The sequence below is a fragment of the Alligator sinensis genome, unplaced genomic scaffold (genome assembly GCF_000455745.1).
Source record: "Alligator sinensis unplaced genomic scaffold, ASM45574v1 scaffold404_1, whole genome shotgun sequence".
In the NCBI taxonomy this organism is placed as follows: Eukaryota; Metazoa; Chordata; order Crocodylia; family Alligatoridae; genus Alligator; species Alligator sinensis.
In genome coordinates, this window is record NW_005841839.1 from 5,037,473 (window position 1) to 5,049,889 (window position 12,417).

Here is a 12,417-nt window from a genome sequence, read left to right on the forward strand (position 1 = left end):
CCCAGCGCTCTTTCCTACCATGGCAAGGGCTCGGACTTGATGATCTGCTCAGGTCCCTTTCGACCCTACCAACTATGAAACTATAAATCCATTCAGGATCAGGCTTTTTGAATGTCTGTACTTAGCTGTTAAGTGCAGGAAGGAGTCCGGTGATCCTGCATCACCAACAACTATTTAGCAAGTTACTTCCTCAAACCACAGCTCAGGGTGCCCCGCTTCTAAAGTGGGGATGGGTAATATTTGCCTGCTTCACAGGTATGCACTTAATTTGTTAATATCCATATCCATTCCAGCAGCCCTGTGTGACAGATCAGCACATCAGGCTCTGAAGAATATTGTTTTTCAATGGGAAAAAAACCCATTGGAAACACCCTTTACCTAGAAGGCTTTGACAAAACTGGTCGAAAACAGGCTCCTGCAAAACCTGTGAGTACAGGTTTCCCTTGCCAACCACAGGGATTAGGTTCCTGAAAGTTCCCGTGGTTGGCAGAACCAGTAGGGCTGGAGGAAAAGGGGCTGTGGCAGGTATTTTCCAACTGTACCACCCACTTCTCTGAAGCGTGGATACTCAAAGGGAAACCTGTAAACTGGAATTTCTCTGGTGGCACAGACAGCTGGTGCTTACTAAGTAAAGCTAAAGAATATGAAACACTACAAAACTGAACCACACGATCTGCTTAAGGAGCCCATGATTCACTCTGTGAAAGGGACTGATTCCATACCAGTAGGAATATACCACTATTTTTTCTTCCATATCTATTTTCTTAGCAATGGAAAATTTGGAGGCAACTTTGAACATGCGCATTGCAGCAAGACCGCATCTTCCAAAGAGAAATCTCATGTGCATTACAAAAGAAATATGTTGGTCTCACAGTACCCTTGTGATGTAGACGAGTACCAAGATCAGCAATCAACTAGCTATGAATCCAAGCTAGCCTGAACAGGGAACTGCACCATCTCAGATTAACTTCCACATAATTGTGCACTAATTTAGGAGGCTCAGCTAGCCAAGAGCACCAGTATAGTATCCACCAAACTTGAAAGAACACAGCACATCCAGCAATACCACGCAAGGCTACTTAAACAACAAGCACATTAGGCCTGAAGCATGCCATGGAATTACGACCATGTGCAGAGAAACAGACTGCTAAATGAGCCAAATGAAATGAATGCAATAAGCCAGACAAGACTATTACACAAACTCATGTGATAATGAACCCTTAAAATACTTTAAACAATCCTACTCTGCTGAATACAACAGGGCTTGCTCCTCTGTTCAGGTTACTGGGCACAGACTCTTGCAAAACAGATGGCCTTCAAACAGCCCTCTCCCGGACCAATCATTTATTCCCTTCTTTGAACCCATTCTTTCCCCAGCAGTTCACTTCCAGCACGTACCTGTCCAGCTCTGAGTCTGACCCCTCCTCTGACACTGCACAGGCTGCTGCAAGTGGTTTCCTACCAGGTTTCAGTTCAGCTTCTGTCACGGCAGATGGACTGTCCTTCCTACTGTGAGCAATGAGAAAGGTCAGAGGTACAAGGTGAGTAACAAAGGTCTCAGGTACCTCCTGACCATAAACAGGAGACTGAATTTTCCAAAGCAAAGCCCCTCCACCAAACACACCTCCTGTTCCCACTAGCTAGGAGAGACAACAGACTCATTTCAGCCTTGGTTCACTTAGGAAGATGCTGGTAAGGAAGGTCCAAGGAAGAAGAGCAGTCCTGAAAGCTATATATGCACTTTCACCAGATCCCACCTAAACTGTCTTTAGTTCCTAAAAAAGTTCAAGATTAGAGCAGGAGACTGAATCTAAAATAAATGTGTCTTAAAGGCAGACACATGGACATCTCAGGGCATGCAAAGCATCTCTAGCACCCTGACTCTCCGAAATACATACACCTTACACGAACAACAGTTTGCTGTGTGATATTGGGCAGTCATTTTACCTTAGTTTCTCAGTTGCTACCTATAAAATGGAAAAAAATAATACTTCCTTACTTGGAGTGCTGGAGGCTTCACTTTCTAATGTCTTCAGGCAGATGCCATGGAAGGTCAAAGTACTTTACTTACACTTTCTAGGCAGAAATTCACACTAGATTTTAACTGAAAATGGATGGGTTGGGGACAGTGTTACCAGACCACCTGGAGGTAACAAAAGATCCTGCAGACATGCTTACTAGATCTGTATCAGTGGTGCTCAACCTCTCCAGCCCCATGGGCTAGATGACTGGTGCAGTGCCATTCTTCAGGCTGGATCCCAATCACAGGGTCAGTCCAAAGATGTGATCCAGCATGTCAGCACAACCCCAGGTGCTGGATCCTGCCAGACTGACTGCGTGCGAGCATGATCTGCCATGCAGAGCCATGTCATCCAGACTGCGGAGCTCCACACGGGTTCAGAAATTTGGTGGCAAGGAAGCAGTGACAACATTAACTGCTGTGGCTCTGGGAACAATTAATGTTGCTACCACTCCCCTTCTGCCAAATTTCCAGACTTGTAAGATGGAAGTTGAGCACCACTGATCTGTATGATTTAAGATAGGGGGACCCAGAATTATTATTACCCAATTAGGGTAAGAAACCCTAGTACATTGTGTCTAACTGAACTATGAACTAGAGATACGATGGCTGCAGAGAGAGAACCAGCTGCAACACATAGCATTGCAAAATATTAAGCAATTCACCCCAGACCTTTCTAACAACAAAGATGGGCCTTCAGGGTGAGGATCACCTGCTTGAAGTTTACCATCCATCAAGATGATAAAAAAATGCATAAGATTTATGCCTCAATTTGATCACCTTTAATAATAATGTCTGCTGCTTGCGCTCATGTGTTTAAGGTTCTGAGAGACAAGAAGCTGAGGAAGATCTTACCCTTCATCCAGAGGACTGATGACAGACGGTGGTGACAACATCTGTGTCAGGAGGGACTTAAGCTCTCTGGTCTCATCATCTTCTTCATACTAGATGTTCAGAATAAGATGCACACTGAGGAGGCTATTATATGGAATAGCCACAATATATTGGTAGTATATCAGGTGAAGATGATACAAGTTGTGGCTGCTCAGTACCTCCCAGAAATAGGCTGCTACTTTTACATAGCAGAAGGATCAAACAATAAATGCCTGTGCAGATTTACAATTTAAGCTATATGCAATCTAGTGGATTCAACTGTTAATAGTATTGCCTCATTGGACTTTGTCTGTGTGATACATGAGCTTCAAATCATTCAATAAAAGCGAGTAATAATGCAGCACTGCAGCTGAGATTTTCCAGGGGAAGTAAAATATTTATCCACACAGCTGGCACTAAAATTAATGGGGACTGGAGTTATATCCTCAAGTCAGCCATCAAAATATCAATTTGCAACTAGGCACACACATACTTACCCCCTTATTGCATGCTCACCTGGTTTATGAGTCTAATCAACTCCCACTGAACTAAATGGGAAAGTTTTTCCTTGACTTCAGTGGAAGCTCAATTGGATGCCACATGTCTCTGCAAGGTGGTAATCCAGGAGCAGTTTTATTTTACACACTAGCTACCCTGACCCCTGTTGTCAGACCACAGAGTTCTGGATTCTGCCCATACCCCACTCCATTTTGTTAACTGATATCCTCTCTTTTTGACAAGATGTTGATATACCTCCTCCAGGCTAGAAAGCAGAGGCCAGCACCCACAGCAAACACCTTGATTGTGCCTCTCCTGGGCAGCAGGGGCAGACTTTGTTTTAATCTCACCTGGAATTTCAGGATCGGCCCATCAGTATTTATCCTGGAACTGATGCTCTCTGCCACAATCATTCCCAGACACCGAATGCGTGGTAAATTGCTATCCAGGTGGCATTTCATCCCTTCCATCATGCATGTGAACAGCTCTAGAAGGACAAAGCATAACACTATGGACAAAGCATCCTCACATGCCAGCTCCTGATGAGCAGGCACATCTTTAGCATCACCCAAACAGCAGGCAGACAAGGGCAAAGGATGCAAACAGACAGCGAGGGCTTACTACAGCAGCATACCCTCTCCTCATGGAAAAGTTGCTTTCCCTCCCACCCCAACCCTCATACAGGAAAAGACCATGCAGAGTTAAGCAGTGAAGCCCATGAATAATACAGATGTATCCCAGGACTTGGAACATATTTTTCTTTAGTAAACAATTTACCAAGATATAATAAAGAACACAGGGCAAATTAATTACTGGATAATGTAATTCCTTGGCTTCATCACTTGCATACTACCCTATTTTGGACAGTGCTTAAAACCAACTAACTCTCACTAAGACTCCTTGAAAGTGCATAGATACTTTTTATTGTGGCTGCACCCACAAGCCCCAAACATGGGCCAGGATCCCAGACACTGCACAAGCCCAGAACAAGAGCTCACAATCTTAGGGTAAGACAAGAGACAACACACAGATGCATACAAAAGGGGGGAGGCAAGAATAGCCCTCTGTGGCTGCACTTGAGACCTGTCTGTGGTGTCCTTGAGAACAGCAACTGGTACCTACTGCAGGGACATGCAAAGAGCAAACTGTGGCTCTGTCCCAGGCCCCGGCCCCACACTGCCACTGCCCTATGATCCCAGCCCTGGCCCCTGACCCACCTACCCATCCTGCACCTAGACACTGCTCATCCACCCAGCTGAATGTGCCCTGCCTGCGGGGATCCTGAACCAGTCTCCATGGAAACCTCATTCACTCGCTACATCAGGCACCCCTGGTGATGGGTGTGGGAAAGACAGGCTGGGGTTCCCAGGCAGTGGGGTGGGACTGGCTGTACATGCCATGACTTGGACTGTCACCCACACTTGGGCTAGGCAGGGCCAAGGGACCTGCTGCAGACCAGATAAAATCCCTTGGCAGGCTAGATCTGGCCCACGGGATGCATTTTCCTCACAGCTGCTCCAAAGCTTTATCTTGAAATTATTCTGTATCGCAAGTTCTCACATACTAAAGTTAGGATATCATCTTTTGATTTTCCAGTGCTGGGCTGAGCCACACAGGCTCATTAAAAAAACAAACACGACCTTGTAAGTAAATGTACACATTCACTTTATTTTTAAAGAGGCTTAAAAGCTTGCGATATGAAAACTGTAGATGAGAGATTTCATAAAAGCATAGAATTCTATTACTTTCCCTCTTAGAACTAAATCTCAGTCAGGTAAATCACTCAGAGTGGCAGTATCCTAATTCCCCTGGCAAATGGTAGTTTTAGGGAATGCAGCAACTTACACCCATGAAAGCTAGGAGTTGTAACAACCTCTTACATTGATATGCGGGACCAATTTGTAAAGCTCAATGGGGTAGGTGTCACATCAATGCAAGGAGCTCCCACAAAGGAGGAATGTTTGTTCCTAACAGGATCAGGCAAACTGTAAATATCAGTTTGGTGAATTACAGGGGCAAGAAAAGCTTGGACCATATCCCAAATAGATGCATGTAGAAGAGGAGACAGATAAAAATCTTTGCTTTGGTGGGACAGCTTGACTGTGACTGCATAGTAGTCACATGCTGATCTGTAGGGAGAGACAAATGAATCAGACGATCCCAGCAGGCTGCCCTGCTTGCTAATGTCTGTGAAAGCGTCACAAGTGGGCATCTCTCCTGTATTCTGATAAAGCCAAATTGCAAAGATGTATAGAATTAGGAACAAACTCCTTGAAGAATAAAGGTAAAAAAAAGGCCCTAATCTCCGAGATACGGAAGAGAAACAAGGATGGTCGTGAGGCAGAAGACACTGGGCTTCAAATGTCATGCCGGGTGGTGGAGCCTAAGGCTGCATCCAGACAAGTGCACCTGTGTAGTATGCGGTGCCACAAACCAATTGACGTCACTGCATATTCAGGTCTTCCCCACACTGCAAGGTAGCAGTATGGGGGCTTTTTGACCCTGGGCCAAAAAAACCCCAAAACACCTGTGCAAAAAAAGCAGGGTGGAGCACATGGGGGCAGTGCGCGCTGCCCAAAACCAGAGCCTGGCTGGCCAGAGCCACACTCCGGCTGCTGGCCAGGCATCAGGCAGCAAGATCACTGCATTTGCAGCTCCCCTTACTGACCCAATCTCGCCTATTCCACCCAGGATAACCTGCCGCACGCCAGAGGGCGCGTGAATCAGGCATTTCCTGGTGACAAGTAGCAGTGGCACAAGGTGTGCCACTGCTTCTTGTCCCCAGGGAAACAGATGTTCACACTTGTGTGGATGGAGATTATGTCAATTTATCAATAAGAAAAAAGCACTGGAGGTATACTGTAACTTGATTCATGTGACTAACCCCATAAATTCAACCAGGAACTCAAGTGGTTAGGCAGGGGTGGGCAAGATGCGGCCCGTCAAGCCATTCTATCCGGCCTGCAGGGCCCCTAAAAAATTAAGAAAATTAATATTTATCTGCCCCTGGCTGCCTGTCACGTGGCCATCAATGGCTTGCCAAAACTCGTAAGGGGCCCTCTGCCCAAAATAATTGCCCGCCCCTGGGGTAGAGGGGCATGCTTCTACACTCAGGCCCCAAGACACTGAGGACAATATTTAGGGCCCAAGGCTTCAACGACAAAGGCTTAGAATAGCTCCTTTCCATAACTCTCACCTTGTCTGTGGCTGTCTATTTCAACATCCTTCAGGTGGGAAAGGCAGATCAGGATGGCCTTGCTAATGTACAGCTGCTGCTCAACTGGTGAGTGTTTCACTGCACTGCTGCTGGCCCAAGTCTCCATGAGTTCTTGCAGAACCTAGGCCACAAGTTCATTATTAGCTAGATGACCCGGGTCAGCAGCATGCCATTCACTCTCTCTTACTCGCACATACTTATTCAGCCACATCACCAAAGGACAACTCTACCCTTCATTCAGCAGAATTGGAATCCGAGACAATCCCTTATGCTTCACAGTCAGATTATCCTACTGGGATACCAAGTTGGGCAATAAAAGGATTGCAATGACATATTAAGGATTCTACTAGCCTACAAGTATACTGCAAGGAGAGCTAGAGCCAATTCTGTGGCAATATTAAGCATCAATAGCACTCCAGTATGACTGACTGAAAATTCACTATCAGTAGAAGATATTCTTAATTAAATATGAAAGTAATATAGTCAACTGCTAAAAGCCTCAAGTTATTGATGGGTATGTTAAATTCTAATTTCTAATGTGCTTAGGCTTCTTCTATGGAGAAGCTTCTCACCCTCTGAAATGCTCCTCACCCTTCTTTGCAATCCTTTGTAAAGAAGAGTGCCACTGGTTTTAATGGATTTTCTACAGTCAAAAGGAGAACATTTTTAAAGAAACTCACACTATGGACTGAAAGGGAGAGAGACAGAAATAAGGGCTTGAACAAATAGTAAAGTAAATGTTAGCCTTTAATTTGGTGGTTTCCTTCTGTCTGTTACTATGTCCTTGAAAGTGTAAGGATATACTTAGAGGCAGAGATCAAGATCAAGTGTCAGGACTCCTGGGTTCCTTTCCAATTCAGTTACCATAAGTCACCTCTCTGCTTCATTTTCCCTCCATCTGTAAAATGGGATTAATAGGACTGATGCGATTAGCAGGAGAGTTTTGAGCTTAATGACTCACAAAGTGAGAATGTCACACACAAGGTATCATTAGAAGTCCTGAGGAAATCACAGGCCTGTCTAAAATGCGATGGCAACACCTCCCTCTCCTCCAAGCCATTTTTCCTCCTTTTTCTATCCTCCTTTTCTTTGCTTCATCCTCTCCTTTTTTACCTTTTGAGAAGTGAGAGAGAAGAGTAGGAATTCTTGTGAAAGGACTGCTCTGACAGACTTTGAATGACGCCATACAGAGCTGCCCAGGACCAATAGGAGTGGTGCTACTGTTACTACATTCACACAGAATGCCATAGTTATCACTCCAAACAGCACTGTAGTATTAAACAGCAGAGCAGCGAGGTGATCAGTGGTAAGATTTCCACCACTCCAGCTATTGAACTTACTTTTAGCAGTAGGAAACGTCGGCTGTTGTCTAGGGCCAGATATCCAAGGAGATTCTGCAACATCGCCGTCTACAACAAAAGTCACAGATGTTGTTTTACTGAGGGTTCATTACCTAGCAAGGCCTTTGACACAATAAAATATACTTGACTCCTCATTCTAAGCGATTCAAATGAACTTTTCAGAGACTATGCACTAAGAAATTCAGTTCCAGATGAAATATAAGGGTTAACGTGTTATTTGTCTGGGTATTGAAACTCTCATGCTATTTGAAAGCCCACAGATTCAACAGTGTCTTCCGCTGCCAAGAGGGGTTTATTTTACTGAAAACGCCACTAAACCAATCCATTTTCAGCAAGTCTATCAAAGTGTTACTTTTACTACAAGCAGTGGCAGGTCAGAAAAATGAATCTTTCCCTTAGATGAAGGCCTTCCCTCTCAACTATTTAATGCTCTACATCAAGGGTTCCCAAACTGTGGTACACATACCCCTGGGAGTATGCAAGACATCTCTGGGGGGTACATGGGAGAAGTTGTGTAACGGCAGATTAAATTTTCATTATAATAATAATTGGCTCTTAAGAGGTTAAAATGATCAAATATGCTGGTAGGGGTAAGCAGGCAGCTGGTAAATCTGGGAAGGGGTATGCAATAAGAAAAAAATCTGGGAACATCTGCTCTACATCCTCTGCAAGGTAAGGCAGAACATGGGCTTTATATTCTGCATTCTACAACTCAGACACTGCCCTATTTTAATTTTGCCTCAGTCTTCTCCATCCTCCAAGAAGGATGGAAGCCACTCCAATTCACACTCAGGCATCCTCCAAGGTACTCCTCCTCATCTCAAGGGCATATGAGGACTGGATCACAGTTGCTCTTAATCACTAATCTAGGGGATGAGGTTCTCAACCGGGGTACCACCACATCCTGGGGCATCTTGAGATCCTTTCAAGGATGCTGAAGGGCGTCACACAATGATAGCAGCATTAGCTTTTCAAACATGATCCACAAGATGAACCCAGAGATTTCAAACCGAAATCCATAGTTGTGATCTGAGTTCCTTGCAAGAGAAAGACTCCTTTATTATCTTTCTGTAGTCAAAAAAAGAGTGAAAAGTTAAAAGCTGGCATGTTCTGAGGGGTGTCTCAAGTCTACCCAGGGGTGCCTTAAGTCTAAAAAGGTTGAGAACAACTGCCCTGTATTCTACATTGAACCACAGCCTCTAGCTTTCCATGCTGTTTAAGACGCAAGCAAATATCCTCTTGGTCCCCAGAAGCAAAGGTGACATCTCTGCTGGTCACCAGAGGCATACCCACAAAGTAGAATATAAGCCCAATGCTTGACAGGGACCTCTTGCTCCCCTTTATTGAGGGAGAAGTACAGTAATCTTCAATTAAGTTCCCTATGTTTGTGGAGGGGTGAGGAACCAGGGCAAAATTTAAGAATAAAGAGGTAGCTTTTACTTATGGGTAGAGACCTGAGCTCATGTTGATTTAGATGTTTGAGAAACACTGGCCTTCCCAAAAGAATATAATTTACCCCCTCATCTCACTGACAGGACAGAACTCTTACCGGACAGCTGTACTGCAAGAGCAGCAGCTTCTGTGTCACCACAAACTGAGCCTTCTTGTTTTTCACAACCAGGTTCCCCAGCAAGCGAGATAAGACATCCGCCCTAGCAAAACAGGTCAGTACAAAGGTATCCAGAATCCACTTCTCTACTTCAGTCAATGCATTACAGTAGGATTATTTGCAACAAAATCCTAATTTAAGGATCTGTTGAGCAGCTTTCATGAAGTGCTGACTGTACATACAGAAGCAAATAATTGGCTACAATGAATAGTGGAAAGCTGCTCAAAGTTAAATCTACACTGGCTATGGAGGACCTTCCAGCTAATCTTATCCCAACCTTTCTCAGTATGAGGCAGCCTGGGAAGAGGTGGAGAGCACAGGTCAAGAATTTTCAAGGGAAAAAAAAAAAAAATCTAGTGGTGCAAACAAAGCAGTACCTGCCTCTCCCCCACTTCCCAAATCTTGATTTCTTACCCTGGTGCTGTCTGAACAAAGCCACAGACCACTGCTTCCATCCAGCGGTCAGGCACGCACTCAACCAGTCGCCAGCACATCCTCTGCCAGATGCAGTCAGACTTAGTAAGATCAGTCAGGCAGGGCACCAACGTGCTCAGAATTTCCTCTGTAACAGGAGAGAACAAGAGACAGCTCACTGGTGGGAAAGACCTGGCAGAAGAGTTCACAAGGGTGATTCACACAGGGAAAGTGCTACAAGAAAGAAAACAATAGTTCCCCTCCACCCCAATTATTCAGTATTGATGATACGTAATTCTTCACAAAGGCAGTTTGCCTTGTTTCCAGGTTTCCTTGCTGAAACCCATCTTTATAGCAGCAGATTGGAACATTTCCCTTAACTTCTCCAGCCCATTACATACTATTGCATGTAGAAAGCAGGCCTCACTTGCTTCAAAATACTAAGTGAAGCCAGAGAGAAGTCTCATCACATCAACCCTGTTGGTGAGGGGATGTGATTTTTAATTTATTGGTGTTTGCCCTGTACTTTCAGAACCTAGCTGGAAGGCACAGGGGAAGTGCTATTATTCATATTTTACAACAGGGCACCTTCAAGACTAGTATTCTTCCTGAACCATACTCTCAGCAGCCATGACAACAGATACATGTAGCAAACATGAGGCTAGGCAACCTCAGATAGTCAAGCAAATGGTGTCAACTGAACATTGGCAGTATCTGAGGTTATGAATCGATCTACTCCAACTCTTGACCCTCCCTTTGACCATCCTATTTAAAATCAGACTGCCTTAATGTTGCAGTTCAATAAAGATCAGATCCTTCAGCATCCCTCCAAAATCATTGTAAGGCACTCACTTCGTCTCCCATGCACGCATACCTTCCCCAGCACCTGAGACACAAAGGAGATGGAACAGTCTAAACCACCTGGGGTAGGAAACAAAACAAAACAAACCCAAGTTTAATGAAACAAAATGCCACACCCATTTCTCCCCAGAACAGTTTCAGACACAGACACAGGTACAGGTGCACACATCTCTCTAGATTTTGGAACCTGGAAATCAACAACTGCTTTGCATGCTAGAAAGGTAAGGGCTTGGAAGACAAATCATACAAGGAGAGACTGAAGGAGCTAGGCATGTTCATCTTGTGGAAAGGGCACATAAGAGGGGACATAATAGCAGTTTTCAAATACCTGAAAGACTGCCATAAAGAAGAGGGAAAACACCTTTCCTCTCATCGCAGAGTCAGATGCAGATGAATGACTTGAAGTTGCAGCAAAGTAGGTTTAGATTAGATACCAGGAAACTCTTGTTCACTGTCAGAGCAGTGAGGCAGTGGAGCAGACTGCCTAGGGAAGCCGTGACTCTTTCCATCAATGGAGGTGTTTGAGAACAGGACACTGGCCACCGTGGTGAGGCAGGTTAGGGATTGTGAGAGGGTCAACTTTGGTTTTTTGCAGATAGGTTAGAAAACGGATTTGTACAGGATGGTTTGGATAGGCAGGGGCAGATAGATAGCCTCTGGAGGTCCCTTCCAGCCCTACTTTTTTCACAGAATTTCTGCCCTGAACAGCAAGGGACTGCCAGGTACCATTTCAACAAAACAAGCTCACAAACAAAACTACAGGCACTGAGAAATGTTAGCTCTAAGCACTGATAGATAACAAACCCCACAAACTCTTGAACTATTCTCATGTTGTTTCCTTACCTTCTAAGGAGCATTTGTGGGAGGCAACATACAGGACAGTGCAAACTATGAGCAGTGTTTAGACACACACATTTGGAAAAAGATGCACGAGAGACAAGTAAAGGCTAATAACCAGGACACTTCCTTGGTTACTTCTTGTGCACAGAGCAGCCACTCTGCAAACTCACCCCTCAGCGAGTCAGAGATCCTCTGCAGCACCTGGATGATCTCAGTACCCAGCAAGGGGAAATAGTTTTGTGGGAGGAATATTGGCAAGTTTTCCCCCTGCAGCTTGTTGCTCAAGTGATCAGGGAGACACACAACTTTGTTGAGCAGGGTCTCTTGTAGCTCGGGGGAGGCAGCCTGCGCCTGCTGCTGGCAGACCTCCCACATCAGCGCCGACAGGCCTCCCTCCCGCAGGAACTGCTCCAGGATGTCAACGATCTTCACCAGACAGAAGATGGGACTGGAAGGAAAGAAGACCCCGCGCTTTGAATGAGCGACAACACACGAGAAGGTCGCGCCGGTTTTGCTCCCAGCTCGTCCCCAGCTGCCAGAAGGCACGAGAGCAGCGGGGCCAACCTATCCGAGGGGCGCCACGAACCAGCCCTCGTCCTTCCCCAGCGCCACTCCCGCCCCGAGTCCTGCTCTGCTGCTCTGCTTTCCGCTCGCCAGCTCGGCTCCCTGCTCGGCTCTGCCCCCGCCTGTCCCGTTGCGCAGCGGCCGCGGGAGACGGCACCTG

The 12,417-nt window shown here is 45.5% G+C and overlaps 1 protein-coding gene across 9 annotated transcripts in view; it reads right to left on the minus strand.

The window, feature by feature from the left end:
• Positions 1-12,417, minus strand: part of TMEM204 (transmembrane protein 204) — a 115,553-nt gene that overhangs the window by 102,112 nt on the left and 1,024 nt on the right. For 7 of the 9 annotated variants that reach the window (XR_003094037.1, XM_025204194.1, XM_025204209.1 and 4 more), the window contains exons 2-10: positions 11,864-12,141; positions 10,845-10,913; positions 9,993-10,140; positions 9,519-9,621; positions 7,949-8,017; positions 6,588-6,729; positions 3,742-3,878; positions 2,876-2,964; positions 1,399-1,509 (exon numbers count right to left, since the gene is read on the minus strand). Coding sequence is in view for 8 of the 9 variants with exons in the window: in XM_025204194.1 (XP_025059979.1) it covers positions 1,399-1,509; positions 2,876-2,964; positions 3,742-3,878; positions 6,588-6,729; positions 7,949-8,017; positions 9,519-9,621; positions 9,993-10,140; positions 10,845-10,913; positions 11,864-12,141 (1,146 nt within the window). In the remaining variant the exon portion in view is untranslated. Of the gene's footprint in view, positions 1-1,398; positions 1,510-2,875; positions 2,965-3,741; positions 3,879-6,587; positions 6,730-7,948; positions 8,018-9,518; positions 9,622-9,992; positions 10,141-10,844; positions 10,914-11,863; positions 12,142-12,417 lie in introns of those variants that run through there. The other 2 variants (XM_025204199.1, XM_025204244.1) reach the window with 2 other exon arrangements.